General features: G+C 37.1%; 1 protein-coding gene across 2 annotated transcripts in view; it reads left to right on the forward strand.

Moving 5' to 3' along the window:
* Positions 1-23809, forward strand: part of CCDC53 (Coiled-coil domain containing 53) — a 29882-nt gene extending 6073 nt beyond the window's left edge. For both annotated transcript variants that reach the window (XM_089100356.1, XM_089100364.1), the window contains exons 2-4: positions 2202-2366; positions 21341-21497; positions 23613-23809. In XM_089100356.1, coding sequence (XP_088956482.1) covers positions 2202-2366; positions 21341-21497; positions 23613-23743 — 453 coding nt within the window. In that variant the 3' untranslated portion in view covers positions 23744-23809. The remainder of the gene's footprint in view (positions 1-2201; positions 2367-21340; positions 21498-23612) is intronic.
* Positions 23810-24041: the final 232 nt, after the last annotated feature.

The following is a 24041-nucleotide window of genomic DNA, read 5'->3' on the forward strand; positions in this document are numbered from 1 at the left end:
CATGTTCACCAATGTATTATCCACGTACTAGTCCACCAACAACACCGGTGTAATGCTATTCAGGATAGCTTCCATATTTTCGATGTGTTTCAACGTTCCAGATTCTTTCTCTTTTTCTTCGTTTTTCTTAAACCGTCTGTTTTTATTTCTTTTCATCCCCCTTGTTTTGACTCCTGGTGTAGAATGGCTACGAGGTCGTATACCTGTGATCTCTTCTTCTTTTTCACTATCTTTTGTTGCTTACTGTTGATTTAGCTGACTTCTTTTTAGGTTTTTTCCTTATTTCTTTCTTTGTAGCCTCTATGTTTTCTGTCTGAGTTTTTTGTTTCTATTTTTGTTCTTCTCTCATTTTGTGCTGACTTAGTAGCCTATGTTTTGTTTTTTGTTGTGCTGGGCCTGTCCAAAATGAGTGAAGATCAGTATATAGGCTATCAATCTCTGCTTAATGAGACTGGAGTTCTTTCTTGCGACTTATGCGTTTCCTGGCTGAACGAACGCTATAAAAGGCAGATGCGAATACGGCCCAGTATCAGACATATCCACATTTTTTCGTTTTATGGTTTTTTAATTGCGGGATGCCATTTTGCATGTGATGCTTGGTAATTACGTATGGGACCTACCAAGTTTAATAGTTCATGGTATGCTAAGACGGATTGCAGCGGTAGAAAGATTGGCGAATGGTTCATGACTGGGAACAACCAGTACTCGTTCTTTTGAAAACTCTGCTTGGAAAATCTTGGTTGCACAGCTGAGGTTGCTCAGCTAAACCAACATATACAATCTGCAGAACACAAAGCCGCAGTTACTACTCAACTACATCCACTACAGCTTCACCTGACCGGACAATCTCGATTTAATGAAACAACCAAGGATAAACCATTAGTTGGTACAAAAATGTTTTGTGAGCGTGATGCCGCTTATAAAGCTGAGTTGATATGGGCACTTCAGACGGTACAGCGTTCCATGTCTGGTAACTCTTTAGACCATATTGTCGTAACCTTCCATGCGATGTTCCCGGGTAAGATCCCCGATGGAATATCCCTATGTGCGAAGAAACTCACGTATCTGATCACCAATACGCTGCATCCTTACTGTAAGCAAATGCTTGTGAAGGACATTCTGTCATATTTTGTACTAGAATATGACGAGACAACCAACAACGCTGGCATGAAAGAGTTACTGATACCTGTTCGATATTGGTCCTCATAGGGAAATGATGAATTTATCTGACCAGGCATTTCACGCCATCTACCACATCTCTGATCCCCAGGACTTCCGAATCCTATATGTTGGCCTGGGAAATCCTATAAAAATAGGACAGAGCCTATAATTTGATACTAACCAACCAGTCCGAACCCTGAAACTGCTTAATTAAATTTTAAAGTACTTTTATATATCATTCCAAAAAGTGCTTCACTTGACTTTATCCCCTCTCCTCCTGGATGTTTGAATATATAATTAAAATTATATTTTCTTTATGGATTTTTCATACATGATTCTTTTCTTCAAATTAAATACACAGGCTGATGGTGGAGTGAAGGGACCAGGGAAGGGGAGAGTCCTTTTATAGAGGAAGAAAACCCTGTATATATATATACATATATATATATATATATATATATATATATATATATATATATATATATATATATATATATATATATATATATACATATATATATATATATATATATATATATATATATATATATATATATATATATATATATATATATATATATATATATATATATATATATATATATATATATATATATATATATATTATATATGCCTTTCTCTCCTTGTATGCGAACAGTCATCCTTAAGCTGTAACCAAGCATTGCTCAATACTAAGATCAATAAACAAACTTGAATACTGATATTTCTCCTATCCATTCTAAACAATTGTTTTTACCATTATTTGTCTACTAAAGAAACCACTATGCCATTTAAGGCTGCATTTAAGAGGAGGCAGATTGGTAGGTGTGCCCAGACAATGCTTAAAAAGAGACCTTTTTGAGGCCAAAATTTCTATGTTAAAAAGTATTTACATGATTTTGTCATAATGCTATTAGCAAAGTCTTCTATGTTGTCCCAATAGCAGATCCCCCCCCCCGTAAAGCTATGCTTAGGAGATCATATCCTCTTGACGCATAAATTCTGCCAAATTTCTTATGTTCAAGTTGCATATTTTACAGCTAGAACCAATAAATCAAAGAAGAATAGTTGCTTTTGTGAACCATTTTATTGAAGAATCAGCAAGGCTTCTGGATATATTTATCCAAACCTCTGAAAGGAAGTTACTGCATTTAAATGAGCGACTTTACAAACTTGAGGCTACCATGACCCTTCTTGAGAATCAGGTAATTGCAAAGAAAAAATTTCAACTTAAGCTCTTGGCTGTAATTGACAAACTAACAATCTGAAACAATGCACTTTACAAATATCACCCATTGCATTGTAACTAAGAAAAAAAAAATAATTTATTGAATCTTTTGGGTATTTTAAAGATGTCAATGCAGCAAAGTATTTTTTTCTTATTTTTAAAAATTACAGGTTTTTGATGTGAAGTCTTAAGAAAATGGCTGATTTTTTTCTCCTGTGTCTACCTAGATATATAAAACTTTGGTATTATTAATATCAGAGGAAATCTAAGCATTTGCTTTTAGTTCTGCATAGCCAACTAAAGTACACAAAATCCTCAAATACCAGAATTTCTTTGGCATTAAACTATTCTCTTGTGTCTACCTAGATATGTGAAACTTTGGTACTATTAATGCCAGAGGAAATCTCTAATGTTCACTTCTAATTCTAAATAACTCTAAAATATGTAAATTTCTCAAATGCTAAACCTTCTTTGCTATTTAACTATGCTATCAAGGTTAATCTATAAAGTTAATCTATGTTTTCTTTTATCTAAGAATCGAAGCTATTGAAAATATTGCATGTGCTTCAATCGCCTACAATGGATAGTTTATTGATGAGAGTCCTGTGAAGCAATTGTTGCTTGGCCCTTCTGGTGACTCGCTGTAATGTGCAATTTTTTGAACAGTGAATTACAGTGATTTTATGTTAATTCAACACAGGTATAGAAACATAAGTGAAAGAGTCATAAAATGCTTGAAGAAGCTTATCGGGAGTTATCTTAGTGCCCTACATAATTTCGTGAGTGGTTCAGATGTTAGGAAATTTTCCTGGGATTTAAATTTCCTGGAAACATCTCTAATGTTAGTGAAGATGTTTTAGATTGTTTAAATCAGTAATTTGCACATGTCAGCTTAATTTCTAACACTGCATGAAACAAGGGGATACAATGCAACATCAGTGATAAACATATACCAAAGATTGTTGAGAAAAAAAAAAAAAAAAATTGTTGCATTGTTATGTCTTGAAATGGAAGGGTCTTTGAGAAAACTGTAGAAAGAAAAGAATGGTACTTTGAACATAAATGCATAGTGCTGCAAGTTTGTAATGAGCAGCCCTATCTTTTGAGGAAAAGATGTATTATTTTTTGGAAATTTTTTCTCCAATATTTAATTTTAGACTTTTCCCCTGAAATTAAAAAATTCTGAAAGAATTTTTTTTCAGTTTTTTTTACTATGAATCTTAAAATACTTGATTTGAATTTTTTATCCTAGGTCAAAACACAAAGTAGTTTTTCACCCAGTCATTAGGTATGAAGGATGCTTTTATAAACATCCCATGTAACCCACTATTAAAAGTGAACTTACTGATTATTTGCAGTGGATGTGTGAAATTCAGTAAAGCTTTAAATCTGCTCTCTATTTGTAGAACTATTTGGATTTTAGTTTGGCCATTGCATCAGAGGCAATGCCCTAGTCATTTCAAAACAGACTGTAAGTAAAGAGTGACCCAGGCCAATAGTAACTAGAACTCTAGAAGACGGAATTTTGATACCAATAGATATATGAAAAGAATTGGGGTTTTATGCTGATTTCAAATATTTAAGTTTCATCAAGTTTGATCTTACCCAACAATGGTTACAAGCCTGAGAAATTTTAACTGATTTTTGAAAAAAAGAGGAACCACTCCCTAAAGTCATACCATCCTTATGAAAATCACACCATCAAATTCTGCATATCAGAGAACTCTAATGTAGAGGTTTCAAGCGCCTATCTGAAAAAATGTAGAATTTTGTATTTTTTGCCAGAAGAAAGATCGTGGATGCATGCTTATTTGTTTTTTTGTTTTGTTTATTCTTCCCAGGGGTGATTGTATCAACCCAGTAGTCCTAGAATATCAAGAGAGGGCTTGTTTGACCAGAAATTAGAAGTTCTAGTGCCCTTTTTAAGTGACCAGAAAAATTGGAGGGCAACTAGGTCCCCTCCCACGCCCTTTTTTTCTCACAATCGTCCGATCAAAATTTTGAGATAACCATTTTGTTCAGCATAGTTGAAAGGCCGAATAAATATGCATTTGGAGATAGTCATGACCCCCCACATCCCCTGGGGAAAGGTATAAGTTACAAAATTTGTCGATTGTTTACATATAATATTTGTTATTGGGAAGCATGCATACATTTTCTGGGGGGGGGGGTTCTACTTGTGGGTTTTTCCATGGAGAGGGAAGTTTCCAGAGGGTGAATTTTTCAGGGAAAATTTTACACTGTGAAAATTTGCCAGAATTCGTATGCAAAATTCTTCTTATGTCTTGCTTTCTCATTGCCAGCTCAACTTTACACGTGGAGATGCTAAGGGTAATTATCCAGGGTAAATTTTCACCAAGACTGAACTGTCTAGAGATTAAATTCTTGGAGAGGAGGGATTTTCTGTGGAGGAGTAGCCAGATTTCCTGGCATTATTTAAAAAACAATCATTATTTCCTGGCATTATTTAAATAAAAAAAAAGGTTTTTTCAACTGAAAGTAAGGAGCAACATTAAAACTTAAAACGAACAGAAATTATTGCATATATGAGGGGGGCTACTCCTCCGCAACGCTTTGCTCTAGTAGAATGGGGGGTGCTACTCGTGACCCTACACCAAATATGGGCATAAAGTCATTAGGGAGAACACGTTGTTAATGGGGTCAATGACCTCTTTATCCAATGTGTCAACAAAAACAACATCGACCTTGACACTCACTGAGAGCATGCACTTACAACATCAACAACATCGACGGTGGAACACCTGTGATATCGACCTCAATTCACCTATCGTGAATCAATAATTCCCCTTAGAAACAACAAATTAATTCCCCTTTCTTGACAGATCAATCAACCAATGACATCATTTGTCAGACTTTAAAAATTTTCGCATAGAAACGATTCTCCAGGAATAGATCCAAGTCATTAATGTCTTGGCCTCGGAAACAACGCTTTTGGTCGAACTCCAAACGATATTAATAGCCAAAGGCCATGGAAACAATTCTCCAAGAAACATCTTAGCGATGAATTGTTTTAACGCGGGAATCAGGTTTCTTATTAATTTGAAATGCATTAGTGCAGAGATGCCAAAAACAAAAGGAACACGCTGAATTACGTTTAGGGATTATTTGGGCGAAACTGTTTTAGAGAGGTTATGGAACTATTTCGGCGAAACAGTTAGAGACATTTTAAAAGATGATTTTTGAAGAGATTTTAGAAGAGAATTTAATGGTGAAACTCTATGGTCGTTATAATACACAAGTTTCATTTGAACAGTGTTGTGAGGTCCTCTAACCCAACCCCAAAGGGTTCCAATCCTCCTACCCCAACCCCGAAGGAAGCCCCCGGTCCTCAAAGGCCCCCCAAGCTCTCAAAGGGCCACCGGCGCCCCCCAAGGCCCCCCCAGACCCCCAAAGGCCATCCCCGGGCCCCCCAAAGGCCCATCGGGCTCCCAAAGGACCAACGGGGTCCCAAAGGCCCTCTACCGGTCCCCAAATGTCCCCCAGGCCCCCAACTGCCCCCCGGACCCCCAAAGGCCCTCCCTGTGCCCCAAAGGCCCACCCGGTTCCCCAACGGCCCTCCCCCCGGCCCCCAAAGGGCCCCCAGACCCGAGAAGCTCCACCGGGATGCGCCGTGGGCCCGGCCAGCACCGCCGGCTGTGCAGCAGGGATGCGCCGTGGGTCAGGAAAGCGCCGCGGGGGGTGCGCCGCAGGCAGGCACCACAGGAAAGTGCCTCAGGATGCGCCACAGGGATGCACCACAAAAAAAAGTAAACTCCAAAGTAAAATTTTCGAAATTTTCTCCTCCAAACTCCCTCCAACGTCCCACCAAGGTCCTCCCCAGGTCCTCAGAGGTCACCCGGGCTCCCAAAGGGCCAACCCGCCCCCCAGGGGCCCCCCCGCCCCCATAGGTCCACCCCCCGGCCCCCAAAGGTCCACTGGGCTCCCAAAGGCCCTCCCCCGGTCCCCAAAGGTCCCCCGGGCTCCCAAACGTCCTCCCCGGGCCCCAAGGGCCTCCCCGGATCCCCAAACGCCCTCCCTGGGCCCCAAAGGTCCTCCCCCGGTCCCCATACATGCACACAAAAACTTACACACACACAAAAACTTACACACACACACACAAACTTACACACACACACGAAAACTTACATACACACACAAAAACTTACACACACACGCCAAAACTTACACACACACACACACAAAAACTTACACACACACACACACACACACAAAAACTTACACATGCACACGAAAACTTACATGCACACAAAAACTTACATGCACAAAAAAACTTACACACACACACACACACACGCAAACTTATACACTCACACACACACACTAAAAATCACACACACACTCAAAAAATAACACACATAAACAAACTTACACAAAAACACATTCACAAAAACAAAATAATACATGAACAAAAAAAATAATCACACACACACACACAAAAACTTACACACACACACACACACACACACACACACAAAACTAACAAACGCACGAACGAAAACAAAAAAAAACACGCCAAAACAAACACACACAAACAAACACACACACACACTTACACACACACAAAAAAAAAACAAACACACAAAAAAACTTACACACACACACACACACACAAACTTAAAAACAAAAAAAAAAAACAAACATCACCAAGAAATAAATAAGACAAACAAAAACTTACACACACACACACAAAAACATACAAAAGATCCAACAAAAAAAAATGAACAAACAAAAAAAAATGACACACCCCTCTAAAAAAATAAAACACAAAAAAAAAAAAGAAAACCAAATACAACACACACACACAAACTAACACACACACAAGCATGAAAACTTACACACACACGCGAAAACTTACACACACACTCCAAAACTTACACACACACAAACACAAACTTACACACACACACACACAAAAAAACTTACACAAGCACACTAAAACTTACATGCACACAAAAACTTACAACCACACAAAAACTAACACACACACACACACAAGAATATTACTCACACACACAAAAAAGAAAAAACACATACACACTCCAAATCTTACAAACACACAAAAAAATACACACAAAAACACACACAAATACAAACAAACTTACAAAATAAACCAAAAAAAAACTCACAATCACACGCACTACAAATAGAAAACACACACACAGAAAAAACTTACACACACACACACACACGAACACTAACACACACGCCCCAGAACTTACACACAAACAAACTTACACACACAAACACACACAAAAAACTTACACATGCACACGAAAACTTACATGCACACAAAAACTTACATGCACACAAAAAATCACACACACACAAACACACACAAAACTAACACACACAAACACACGAAAACTCACACACACACACAAAAACTGACACACACACAAAAACTAACACACACACACATACACACACAAAAACTAACACAAGAACACAATAAAACTCACACACACACGCACAAAAACTTACACACACAAACACTCACAAAACTTACACATACACACACCAAAACTTACACACACACCACAAAACTCACACACACAAACACAAAAACATTCACACGAAAACATACACACACACACACACGAAAAAATAAAAAAACAAGCAAACTCTTACACACACACACACAAACACAAAAACTGAAACACACACACACACACAAAAAAGAACACAAGCACAATAAAAATTACATTCAAGCGCAAAATTACATTAAATAAAATACTTACACACACACACACAAAACTTACACACACACACACACACACGTACAATCACACACACACGAAAACAAATACACACACACAAAAACTTACACACACACACACATACAAAAAAACTAACACAAGAACACAAAAAAAACTAAAACACTCATGCACACAAACTTGAAAACACAAACACAAACAAAAACCACTAAAAAAAAAAAACACGAAAACTTAAAAAGACGAGCCAAAAATTACAAAAAAAAAAACTTACACATACACACACACACACACACAAAATTAAATAAAAACACACAAAAAAAAAACATACACACACAAATAAATACACACACACACAAAAACACACACACAAACTTACAAAAAAACACAAAAAACTTTTATCAACACACAATATCTTACACACACAAAAACTAACACACAAAAAAAAAAACTAAAACCAACACTCAAAATCAAACATCCACACACAAACTTACAAGCACACACAAACTTACACACACACAAAAACTAACACACACGCACAAACACTCACACACACACACAAACACTAACACACACACACACGAAAACTTACACACACACGCCAAAACTTACACACACACACACAAACTACACACACAAACACTTACACATTCACACGAACACTTACATTCACACAAAAACTTACACACACACACAAGAAAACTAACACACACACGACAAAAATGACACACACACAATAAAACACACACAAAAACTAACACACACACACATAAAAAAAAAAAAAAATACACATGCACAATATTACACACACACACACAAAAACTTACACACAAAAAAAAAAACAAGAAAACACACACAAAATAAAATAAACACACACTCACTAACATACACACACACACACAAAAACTAAAACACTCAAAAGAACAAATACTCAGCAAAAAAATAATACACAAACTAAAACAATAAAAAACACACACACAAAAACGAACACACATACACACCCGAAAACTAACTTACACACACTAAAACATACACACACACACTCAAAAAATTAGACGCACACAAAAAATTACACACACACACATACAAAAACGCTTAAACAAGCATAAGAGAAATTACAATAACATACGAAATAAAATTAAAATAAAAACTTACACACACTATCGAAAACTTAAAGGCAGTTACAAAAACTTACACACACACACGAAAACTTACACACACACGCGAAAACTAACACTCACACACAAAAACTTACACACACACGCCAAAACTAAGACACACACAAAAACTTACACAAACAAAAACACACCCAAACAAAAAAACACACACACCCACACAAAAAAAAACAAACACACACACAAACACAGACAAACACACACACACACACACACACACACACACACACACACACACAAAAACTTACACACACACACAAAACTTACACACACACACACACACACACCCACATACACACACACACACACACACACACACGAAAACTTACACACACACACACGAAAACTAACGAACACACACAAAACATACACACACACACACACACACACACACACACACACACACACACACACACACACACACACACAAACACACAAACACCCACACACACACACACACACACACACACACACACACACACACACACACACACACACACACACACACACACACACACACACACACACAAAACTCACACACACACACAAACACACACAAAAACACACACACACACACGCACACACACACACACACTTACACACACACAAAAAATACACACACAAACAAACACACACACACACACACACACACACACTCACAAAAACTTACACATACACACACACACACACACACACACACACACACACATACACACACACACAAAACTTACAAACACACACACAAAAACATCAAACACACACACAAAAAAACTGACACACACACACACACAAACACTGACAAAAATACACAAACACACAAATACATACACACACACACTAAAACTCACACATACACAAACACTTACACACATACACAAAAACTTACACACACACACAAACTTAAACACACACACACACACACAAAACTCACACACACACAAACACTTACACATACACACACACACAGAAACTTACACACACACACACACAAAAAAACTTACACACACACACACAAAAACTTACAAACACACAAAAAAAAACAACACCAAACACAAAAAATAACACCCACGTACACACTCACTCACACCTAAAAACACAAACACATAAACACACACACACAAAAACACATATACAATCACATGCACACACACACACATACACACACATATACACACACACACTAACACACGCCCACACACAAAACAACACACCCACACAATCACTCACACGCGCACAAAAACGCAGACACACGCACCCACACGCACAAACACACACACACACACAAAAACTTACACACACGCACAAAAACTTATACGCACATACAAAAACTTACACACACACACACACACACAAAAAACTTACACACACACACCAAAACTTACACACACACACAAAACTCACACAAACATAAAAACTTACACACACAAAAAAACTTACACACATACACAAAAACACACACAAATACAAAATTACACACACACAAAAATACTTAAAAACACACAAAAACTCACACACACACAAAAACTTACAAATACACAAAAACTTACACACGCAAAAACTTACACACACACACACACACAAACTTACACACACAAAAACTTACACATGCACACGAAAACTTACATGCACACAAAAACTTACACACACACAAAAACTAACACACACACACAAAACTTACACACACACAAAAACTTACACACACACAAAACTTACACACACCAACACACACACACGAAAACTTACACACACACACAAAACTTACACACACCAAAACTTACACACACACACACGAAAACTTACACACGCACACACACGAAAACTTACACACACACGCACAAAACTTACACACACACAAAAACTTACACACAAACAAAACTTATACAAACAAACACGCAAAACTTACACACACACAAAAACTTACACACACACAAAAACTTAAACACACACACACACACACAAAACTTACACACACACAAAAACTTACGCACACACAAACACACACCAAATCTTAGACGCACACGCAAAAAATTACACACACACGAAAACTTACACAAACACAAACAAAAACTTACACACACAAAAAAAATTACACACACACACACAAAACTTACGCACACACAAAACTAAAACATACACACAAAAATTACAAAAACACAAAACTTACACACACACAGAAAAACTTACACACACACACAAAAAAAAAAAAAAACAAAAAAAACTTACACAACCACTAAAACTTTCTCAACCACAAAAACTTACAAACAAACCACCACAATTACACACACACACAAAAAACTTACACACACACAAAAACTTACACAAACACAAAAACTTAATAGCACACAAAAACTTACGCAAACCAACACTAACTTACACACACACACAAAAAATTACACACACACAAAAACTTACACACACACACAAAAACTTACACACACACACACACAAAAACTTACACACAACACACACAAAAACTTACACACACACGCAACAAATCTTACACACACACACAAAAACTTACAAAAACACAAAAACACAAACACAAAAAAACAATAAAACAAAAACACAAACACACACTAACAAAAAACTTACACACAAACACACGACAACAAACAAGCAAAAGAACACAAACACTCACACAAAAAAACAAAAACAAAAATAACAAAAACACAAATACAATAATATAATTCCAAACACACAAAAACTAACTCACACAGGCAAAATCTCACACACACAAAAACATACACACACACACACAAAAACTTACACACACACAAACACAACCTAACACCCACATACAAAAACTGACATGCACACAAAAACTTACACGCACACAAAAACTTACACACACACTAAAACTAGAAGAAACGCACAAAAACATACACACACACACAAAAACTTACACAAACTCACACGAAGACTTACACACAAACACAAACAAACACACACAAAAAAAACTAACACAAGCACACTAAAACTTAAATGCACAAAAAATCTTACATACACACGAAAAATTACACACACGCACAAAATATTAAAAACAAACTAAAAAAATTACACACACACACTAAAAATTACAAAAGAACACTAAAACTTACACACACACACACACAAAAACTAAACCAAATACACATTAAAAAATACACACACACACGAAAACTTACAAACACACACCAAAAATTACAAACACAAACAAAAAAACAAACACGCACGCACAAGAAAACTAACACATACACACACAAAAACTAACACATGCACACAAAAACTTACATGCACACAAAAACTTATACACACATGCACACAAAAACTTACACACACACACACACACACACACACACACTACACACACACACACACACACACACAAAATTTTACACACACACACCAAAACTTACACACACACAAAAACTTACACACACAAACAACAACCAATCACACACACACACACAAAAACTTACACGAGAACTCGAACACTAACAAACACAAAAAAACATACACACACACACACACACACACACACACAAACTAGAAAAAGCCCAACACAAAAACAAAAACACCAATGCACCCACAAATACAAACACACACACACACACACACAAAACTTACACACACACACACGAAAAAACAAAAACAAACGAAAAAAATTACACACAAAAAAAATAACACAAACACAAACAAACACAAAAACATAAACAAACAAACAAAAACAAACAAACACACACAAAAAAATTACAAACACAAACAAAAACTAACACACACACAAAAAAGCTTAGACAGACAAAAGCTTACACACACAAACACACAAACTAAAAAACACATGGAAAAACTTACATCCACACAAAAACAAAAATGCACACAAAAAATTACACACACACAAACACACACAAACTAACAAACACACACAAAAAATTACACACACACACGCAAACAAAAACAAACACACAAACACTTACACACACACACACACACACAAACTTACACACACACTAACAATTACCTGAACACAAAAAATTACACACACACAAACACACACGAAAACTTACACACATACACGACAAAACTTAAACACACAAAAGCTTAGACACACAAAAACTAAAACACACACACAAAAACTTACACCACACGGAAAAACTAACATGCACACAAAAACTTACACACACACAAAACTTACACAAACACAAAAACTTACACACACACAAACAAAAACTTACACACACACAAAACTTACACACACACAAAACTTACACACACACACACACTTACACACACACAAAACTTACACACACACAAAACTTACACACGCAAAACTTACACACACACAAAACTTACACACACACAAAACTTACACACACACAAAACTTACACACACACACAAAACTTACACACACAAAAACTTACACACACAAAAACTTACACACACACAAAACTTACACACACACAAAACTTACACACATACAAAACTTACACACACACACACACAAAAACTTACAAACACACAAAAACTTACACACACACACAAAACTTACACACTCACAAAACTTACACACACACAAAACTTACACACACACAAAACTTACACACACACAAAACTTACACACACCAAAACTTACACACACACAAAACTTACACACACACACAAACTTACACACACACAAAAACTTACACACACAAAAAATTACACTCACACAAAACTTACACACACAAAAACTTACACACACACAAAAACTTACACACACACAAAACTTACACACACACAAAACTTACACACACACAAAAACTTACACACACCAAAACTTACACACACACACAAACTTACACACGCCAAAACTTACACACGCCAAAACTTACACACTCAAAAACTTACACACGCCAAAACTTACACACGACAAAACATACACACGCCATATCTTACACACTAAATCACTTACACACTCAAAAACTTACACACTCCCCAACTAACACACGCCAAAACTAACACACCCCAAAACTAACACACTCCAAAACTAACACACGCCAAAACTAACACACGCCAAAACTTACACACACACACACACACAAAACTTACACACACAAAAAAACTTACACACACACAAAAACTTACAGAAAAACAAAACTCACACAAGAACACAAACTTACACACGCACAAATCATACATGCAAACAAAAACTAATACACTCACAAAATATTACACACACACACACACAAAAACTTACACCCATAAACAAAAACTTACACACACACACACACAAACATACACACACACAAAAACTTACACACACACACACACACAAAAAAAAACAAACATACAACAACAAACACATACACACACACAAAAAAATACACACACACAAACATAAACACACACACACACACAAAAACTTAAACACAAACACACAAACCCAAAAACATAAAAACACACAAAAACTTACACCCACACACAAAAGAAAACTCAAACAAAAACTTACACACACACACACAAAAACTTACACATACATACACAAACATACAACCACATACAAAAACTTACATGCACACAAAAACTTACATTTACGCAAAATCATAAACACAAAAAAAAAATTACACACTCTCTCAAAAACTTACACACACACAAAAACTTATACACACACACGAACAATTACGCACACACACACACACGCAAACATACGCAAAAAACTATTAATCTAGCAAACGAAAAATAACAAGCAAATAAAAAAAAAAGTGAATAAAAAATATTAAATGAATGAGCAAAAAACTTCACGCACACACCCACAATTTAACCAACACAATAACACGTACACACACACACGAAAAAATAAAAAAAAGGATCCAAAAAATTACACACACACACATGAAAAAATAAACACCAACACACGAAAACTTTAATACACACGCAAAAACTTACATCTCCACAAAAACATACACACACACACACACACAAAAACTAACAAAAGCGCACGAAATAAACAAAGAAAACAAAAACGAACAATCACATATACACAAAAACACACACACACAAAAACAACTCACACACACACACACACACAAAAACTTACACACACACAAAAAAAACTTACACACACACAAAAACTTACACACACACACACACACAAAAACTTACACATGCACACGAAAACTTACATGCACACAAAAACTTACACACACACACACACACACACACACACACACACACACACACAAAAACTTACACATGCACACTAAAACTTACACACACACACACACGAAAACTTACAAACACACACACACACACACACACACACAAAAAAACAAACACAACCAAACAAAAAAAACACACACACAAACGCACAAAAACTTACAAACACACACACACAAAAACACAAAACTAAAACACACACACACGAAAAAACACACACACACGACAAAAATTACACACACAAAAACTTACACACACACACACACACACAAACACATACACACACACAAAAAAAACTTACACACAAAAACAAACAAAAACAAACTTACAAAAACACAAAAAAAGTTACAACCACAAACAAAAGCTTATACAAACAAAACTTACACACACACACAAAAACTTACACCCAAACTCAAAAACTCACATTCACACAAAAACAAACATGCACACAAAAACTTACACACACACAAAAACATACACACACTCAAAAACTTACACGCACACACAAAAACTTACACACACACACACACACACTAAAAAAAACTAAAAAACACACACACTAACACAATCACACTAAAAATGAAAGTCAAACAAAAACTTACACACACACACGAAAACTTACACATACACACGAAAAAACTAACACACACAAGATCAAAGACATACAAAAACTTACACACACACACACAAAAAACTAACACACACACGCAAAAAACTAACAGGCACACAAAAAATTACATTAACACAGCAAAAAACACACACAAAAACTTACACACACTCACACAAAAAGACACACAAACACAAAAAAACTTACACACACACACACGAAAAATTCCGAACATACACGCAAACTTACACACACACACACCAAAACTTACACACACACAACAACTAACACACTTACCATATCACAGTTACATTGTCATAATTTTTCAAATTACATTTTGAATTTCTGTCGTGACATGCAAGAGTTGGAATATTTCAGTAGTGACTTGTTGGGCTTTACCTTCTCACAGTTACATTCTCTTGATTTTTCGAAGTTCATTTTGAATTTCTGTCATGAAATGCAAGAGTTGGAAAATTGGGGTCTTAGTCAACCAGCCCGACTGGTGGAAATCCACTAGCTCAGGATTGGGGTCCCAGGCTACCAGCTTGATTTGTGGAAATGCATTAGCTCATTATTGGGGTCCTAGTCCACAAGCTTGAATGATGGAAATCTACCGTCACACTATGGGGGTCTGAGTCTACCAGACTTATTGGTGTAATTTAACTGTCTAAGTTAGGTTAGGTTATATTGTCTTGCGATCGCACGATAATTTAACCAAGACTTTTCCGTCGAGTCCGGTAAGGTTAGGCGCGATTAAGTTAGGTTAGGGTAAGTTAGGTTAGGTTAGCCCATGTACGCTTCACTTATGTTATCTTAGGTTAGGTGAGAGACAGGCAAAAAGTTAGGTGTATGATTAGGTTAAGTTAGGTTAGATTAAGTTAGGTTAGGTTAAGTTAGGTTAGGCTAGGTTAGCCTACGTACGCGCGCGTACGTTTTGCGTGCATGGTAAGTTTTTTAAGTTTTCGTGTGCATGTGTAAGTTTGTGTGCGTGTGTGTGTGTGTAAGTTTGTGTGTGTGTGTGTGTTAGTTTTTGTGTGTGTGTGTAAGTTTTGGCGTGTGTGTGTTAGTGTGTGTGTGTGGGTGTTTTGATGTGAGTTCGTGGGGTCGTCTTTTTTTATGCGTGGGTGGATGTTTTTGTGTGTGTGTAAGTTTTTGTGTGCACCTAAGTGTTATTGGTCTAACATGATTGATCGTTGTGGTGTATGTGTTTGTGTGTGTGTGTAATAGTTTGTGTGTCTAAGTTATTGTGTGCATTTATGTTTTTGTGTGTGTGTGTAATTTTGTGTGTGTGTGTGTGTATGTTTTTGTGTGTGTAATTTGTTGTTGTTGTGTGTATTTTTAAGTTTTTGTGTTTGTATTTGTGTGTGTGTGTATGTTTTTGTGTGTGTAATTTTTTGCGTGTGTGTGTTAGATTTGGTGTGTGGGTGTGTGATTTTGTGTTTGTGTGTGTGTGTAAGTTTTGTGTGTGTGTGTGTGTGTGTGTGAATTTTTTTTGTGTTCTTTTGTATGTTTTTGTGTGTGTGTGTGTGTAAGTTTTTGTGTGTGTGTAAGTTTTTTAGTGTGTGTGTAATTTTTCATGTGTGTTTGTGTGTGTTAGTTTTTTTTGTTTGTGTGTGTAAGTTTTTGTGTGCATGTAAGTTTTTGTGTGCATGTAAGTTTTAGTGTGCTTGTGTAAGTTTTTGTGTGTGTGTGTGTGTGTAAGTGGGTGTGTGGCTTGGTGTAAGGGGGTGCCGGTGTGTGGAAGTTTGCGTGTGTGTGTGTAAGTTTTCATGTGTTTGTGTCTTTTTTTGTGTGTGTGTAAGTTTTTTTGTGTGTGTAAGTTTTTGTGTGCATGTATGGGGACGGGGGGAGGACCTTTGGGGCCCAGGGAGGGCGTTTGGGGACCGGGGGAGGGCCTTTGGGGCCCAGGGAGGGCCTTTGGGAGCCCGGGGGACCTTTGGGGACCGGGGGAGGGCCTTTGGGAGCCCAGTGGACCTTTGGGGGGCCGGGGGAGGACCTTTGGGGACCCGGGGGGCCCTTGGGGGCCGCTTGGCCCTGTGGAAGCCCGAGGGACCTCTGAGGACCAGGGGAGGGCCTTTGGGGGGCTGAGGAGGGCGTTTGGGGGATAACATTTCGAAATTTTTACTGTTTAGTTTCCTTTTTTTTGCGGTGTATCCCTGTGGTGCCTCCCCTGCGGCACTTTCCTGCGGTGACTCCCTATGGCGCATCCCCCGCGGCGCTTTCCTGACCCCCGGCGCACCCCTGCGGCACATCCTGTGGCGCTTTCCTGGCCCACGGCGCATCCCAGCGGCGCTTCTCTGGTCCGGGAGACCTTTGGGGGCCGGGGAGGGCCTTTGGGGCACAGGGAGGGCCTTTGGGGCACAGGGAGGGCCTTTGGGGGTCCGGGGAAGCAGTTGGGGCCTGGGGGACATTTGGGGACCGGTGGAGGGCCTTTGGGACCCCGTTGGTCCTTTGGGAGCTCGATGGACCTTTGAGGACCGGAGGGATGGCCTTTGGGGGTCTGGGTGGGCCTTTGGGGGCGCCGGTGGCCCTTTGAGGACCGGGGGCTTCCTTCGGGGTTGGGGTAGGAGGATTGGAACCCTTTGGGTTGGGTTATAGGACCTCACAACACTGTTCAAATGAAACTTGTGTATTATATCGACCACAGAGTTTCACCATTAAATTCTCTTCTAAAATCTCTTCAAAAATCTTCTTTTAAAATCTCTCTAACTGTTTCGCCGAAATAGTTCCATAACCTGTCTAAAACAGTTTCGACCAAATAATCCCTAAACGTACTTCAGCGTGTTCCTTTTGTTTTTGGCATCTCTGCGCTCATGCATTTCAAATTAATAAGAAACCTGATTCCCGCGCTAAAACAATTCATCGCTAAGATGTTTCTTGGAGAATTGTTTCCATGGCATTTGGCTATTAATATCCTTTGGAGTTCGACCAAAAGCGTTGTTTCCGAGGCAAAGACATTAATGACTTAGATCTATTCCTGGAGAATCGTTTCTATGCGAAAATTTTTAAAGTCTGACTGATGATGTCATTGGTTCATTGATCTGTCAAGAAAGGGGAATTAATTTGTTGTTTCTAAGAAGAATTATTGATTCACGATAGGTGAATTGAGGTCGACATCACAGGTGTTCCAAGGTCGATGTTGTTGTTGTTGTAAGTGTTCGCTCTCAGCGAATTTCAAGGTTGATGTTGCTGTTGTTGACACCTAGGAAAAGAGGTCAGTGACCCCATTAACCACGTGTTCTCCCTAATGACTCTATGCCCATATTTGGTATGGGGTCACGAGTAGCACCCCCCATTCTACTTGCTCTTTACGCTAAAGTTTGAATTCTGTCCCAATTCTTTAAGAACGACTCCTCAAACACTATTTTTGTTTAATTAGAACAATAAAAAAAAATTTTAAGTACTAACAAACTTTAGCGTAAAGAGCGAGGTGTTCAGGAGGAGCAACCCCCTCATATACGCAATAATTTCTGTTCGTTTATGTTTTAATGTTGCTCCTTACTTTAAGTTGAAGAAACTTGTTTTGTTATTATTATTTAATCTTAGTAAAGAACAACGTGCCTTTTGAAGGTTTTAGTGCCCTTTGAAGTGTCAAAATTAATTGGAAGGCAAATGCCATGCCGTTTTATGTTACCCAGCCCCTGTGACCCCCTAATTACATCAGATCAAAGTTTTGATATTGACCTTGTATTCAAAATAGTCAAAATGCACAATAGATACAGCTCCAGGAAGGAAATGACCCCCAGAGTCCACTGGGACAAGGGCTGCAAAAATGCAAATGGTCAAGAATTTACAGATAGACTCCATAGTGGAAAAAGGGGCTTGTTTTATTTTGAGTGTCTGATTTTCTCGAAACTTTGAGAAATCTTTTCCTGAGCCAAGAGGAACACATATTTTGTTAGGAGAGAAAAAAACATGTTTTGGGTCCACCTCCTCTAAAAACCGGCTAAGGGAAAACGAATGCCCAAAAAAGTATTAGTTCTCCCGGAAGTAAAAAAAATGGGCCTAAAAGTGCCCCCTCAAAATTTTCGCCCCAATTAGGTCCATTTTTTTCAATTCGCCTTAAACTTTAAATGTTCATTGTTTGGGCTATGACAACCATAAATTTTGTTTTGAGCGGGTGGGTGTCAGGGGGTTGTAAATGGGCCAAAAATATTGTTTATCCTTGATGTGCCTGAACCTGTAGCCGTAAGTCTCCGGTCGAAGAGAAGCCTAATGTTTAAAAAACATTGTTTTGGGATATCCCCCTAAAATGAGTTCAAGAAAGACAATTTTTTTCCTTTTATCGGCTTAAAACTTAAATCCTTAAGTCCTTAAGCCAAGAGAAAGCAGAGGCGATTGAAGGACGAGGAAAATCTAAAGACACTATGTGCATCCAGGTGGTTGAAATAGCATACCTGCAATATCTCAAAAAACGGCTTGGGTAATGGAGATGAAACTTTCAGGTAATGCTCAGGAAAGGAACAGTCATTGGGGCAAAGGGAAATCAAATTTTGTAGTGAGGGATGGGCTAAACAATTTTTATCTGATTTGATATTTCTAGCAAAACTTTTTGCACTTTAAGCTCCTATAGGACTCGTATCTATTCATGGTCAAGTAGCGACGTAAATCAAAAGAGATTATTTGCTGCCATGGTATCAAAATGCCGTACCTTCAATATCTCGAATATTCCGGGGGATTGAGTTGAAACTTTCAGATAGTATTGAAGAAAGAATGGGTGAATGGCAAGAGGAGTTCAAATATTGTGTTAGGGTGAGTGGTTAGTTTTGTTTTGTCTCCAGTCGACCTAAATATTTTTGGACTATAAGCTGCTATGGGACTTAGAATTTACTCATGGTTAAGTAGTGAGCTAAATCAAAGGATCAATAATTGCTAAATTTTTGAAAAGAAATGGTACTTTTTACAGCAAATAATGAAACTAAGTTCATTTTTCATGAAAAAAGTTTTATACATATACATGTTTTCAGGTCATATAAATTAATTGTGTAAGCTATTTAATTGCTGGTATGTTGAGGAAAAAACGACTTATTATGACAGTTTTGCATGGCCAATTCCAGGATAAAACACAAACAAATCAAGAGATAGATTCACAGCTCTATATTGGATGAGGTTTTTTTTTATAATTTTGTGGAAATTTCTCGTGTCTTTTAGCTAATTTCTGTACATCTTCAAAAGTTAAAGTCAAAAGTTGTTAATCTAATATTCCTATTTTCTAGTTAAACTCTATACCAAGAGTTTTCTTAATCTAATATTCCTATTTTCTAGCTAAACTCTATACCAAGAGTTGAAATACAAGTACAGAAAAAGTCTGTTGAGAATCTTGTAATTAGTGCCAAAGCAGCTAACCCTCTCAAGCCGGACGAAACCCAAATCGCGGAGAAAGAAGAATTTGAATTGCCGCAGCTGGCTGAAAGCAACCAAAGTGAGTCGAGAATATTTAGTACTACATAGAAAAATGTAAGACTATGGCTTTTACTTAGGTTATGAACTTTTTGTCTAAATATACCAGACAAAACAGTGTTTCTCAACCTTCGTAGCCTTGTTGAAGTCTTGAAATAAATTATATGTGTAACAAAACCCCTGTAAAGTATACACAATGGCACTTTCGTAATTTTTTTCTTCATACTTTGTCTCAGTGTAATTTTTTGTTCATACTTAGTCTCCATAACCTTTATGGACATTCTGCAGAACTCAGTGTTCCGCTTTGTAGTCTGTTTATTCTGCTTTTTTAATATCTCTGTAGCTTCGGACTAGAGCAATGTTCATGAAGGTGAAAGATCGGTGTGTTTTGGTGACTAAAAAGAGGAAATTAAGGAAAAATGTGAAACAGCTTTGACCCATCGTTTGCTAAAGCGTACTTCAAGATGTTTATTTTTTAAATATGTAAAGTATAGTGATCCTAAAAAAAGCTTAGCAGACTACAAAACAGCAGACTACAGAACATCTTGCAGACTACTGAACAAACGGACTACAAAGCGGAACACTGAGTTCTGCCGGATGTTCCTAAAAGGTTCTGCAAGACACAGTGAGCCAAAGTAGGAAGAAAAAGTTACGAAAGTGCCATTGTGTATAAATAAATGTTAATTATAAATGTTAATTTTATCTAAATGCTAATTTTATTTAAACGTTAATTTTATTTAAATGTCCCAAAATAAATTTTATAATTCTGGTTTTCCCCAGTCCTCGTATTGTTATCTATTGCCAAAAAAAAATCTCTTGAATTGTGCAATTAATTAGACCTTATAGGTTGGTGGGATTAGAAAATTAGCATGCTGTAATTTATGATGCATATTGGGAAAATAATACTTTTTTTCTTCAACTAGGCGATTGTTTTACTATTTTGTAATATTGACCAAGATGCAAAAGTGTCTGCAGGGGAGAGTAGAGTTCTGCCAAAGAATTTTATTTTACCTTGATGTTCCTCTAAAGTATTTCCAGGCTTCCTCTCACTATAGCTGTTTTGGCTATACTGTGGTTGTAGACTCTTTCTGCTCAGTCTGAGTGTCAGAATTGTTGCAATGCACCATCACCGGTCCCTTCTGAGAGTGACCTCCACATTTGCTGACAAAGGTTCAAAGTTGTTGGTTGTATCTTATCTTGTGAAGTTACCTTTTAGTTGCGGTGCCTGCTACAACCAAAAATGGTTTTCTCATTCCTGATTGTACAAGTTTCCACTCGAACGATTCAACCAATTAGACATCATTTCAACTGTCTCTGATGCTTCAAAATATTTTTTAAATTTGAAACATAAAGCATTTGTATAGTTAATTCTTTAATAAATAAATTATCAAGTTCAATATTTATTCTTCGAATTTTATAGTTCTGTTCTGGAAATCCATTAAATTTTTTTTTGTAACAATATTCATTTGGCTTTCGAACACAATTGTTGCTGCTTCTTAGGATTTTGTTTCTCATTGGGAAAAATTCTGGCTGCTTGGAAGAGTAGCTTGTAGATTCAGGCACTGTAGATGCAGATTCTGAATTTCTAGCATAAAATTCCCCTTGTTTATGCGTTAGTAAATGTGTTGCCTTTTTCAGGCACCAGACTTGGTATTTTTTTTCCTTTGGAGGGTCATTTCCATGTTCCTCTTTGGATATCAAATTTGTAAAGCCACACTTATAAATAAATTCTAACGTATGTTCCTGTATCCTTGTTGCTACTTTACTGAAAACTCTCCTCTTCTATTGCTATTAGCAAATTTTCTTGTATGAGGCTTGATTCAAGTTTGTCGTGAAAGAGAAATAAGCTTGAAACAGTCTGCAAGCTTAAATCAAAGTTTGAAAAGGCTTGTTTTAAGCCTTCAGTTCTGAAAATACACTCAGAATAAGTCTGCAAAATAATTCCGTAACTACAAAATCCTTGATCCTGTTTTATGTCTGTAATTTTGATATTTAATTTTGATTTGTTTTTGACAAGGTATTTAAACATTTAAAATAAGCTTACGAAGCAAGCCCAATAGCACTGGAAAATCTTCATGTTGATAATCTGAGCGTAAGTTAGCTCGATGTTTATTCTTCTCTTTACTTTTTTTTTCAGTTTCGACCGATGTTATTGAGGAGGTTGATCCAAACATGCTTAGATACCGGAGGATGCTTCAAGTTGGTGTTCCTGCGCAAGCGGTGAAGCTCAAAATGAAATCCGAAGGATTTGATCCATCACTGTTATAAGTAATATTTCCCATTTTAAATTTTTGTTTTCATGTTTGATGAATTATATTTTTTTTTGTCTTCACGGTTAAATGTTTTGATACTTTCCATCAAATTTGCCATAAAAAGTCACAATGCATTGTGGATATCTGTGGATATTTGCTCACTGACTAAATTTTAATACTTAACACCATCCATTTAGAATAATCTTCCAATTTGAGGGAATGGTGAAGGGGGTGCTTAGCCAAATCAAAAGAAGGTATGTGCATAACGGTCGCAAAAAAGGCAGACTTGTAATAAATCAAGAACGGCTAAGAGC

Source organism: Artemia sp. Qi Xiang Cuo, chromosome 2 (genome assembly GCF_049724085.1).
Source record: "Artemia sp. Qi Xiang Cuo chromosome 2, ASM4972408v1, whole genome shotgun sequence".
Taxonomy (NCBI): domain Eukaryota; kingdom Metazoa; phylum Arthropoda; class Branchiopoda; order Anostraca; family Artemiidae; genus Artemia; species Artemia sp. Qi Xiang Cuo.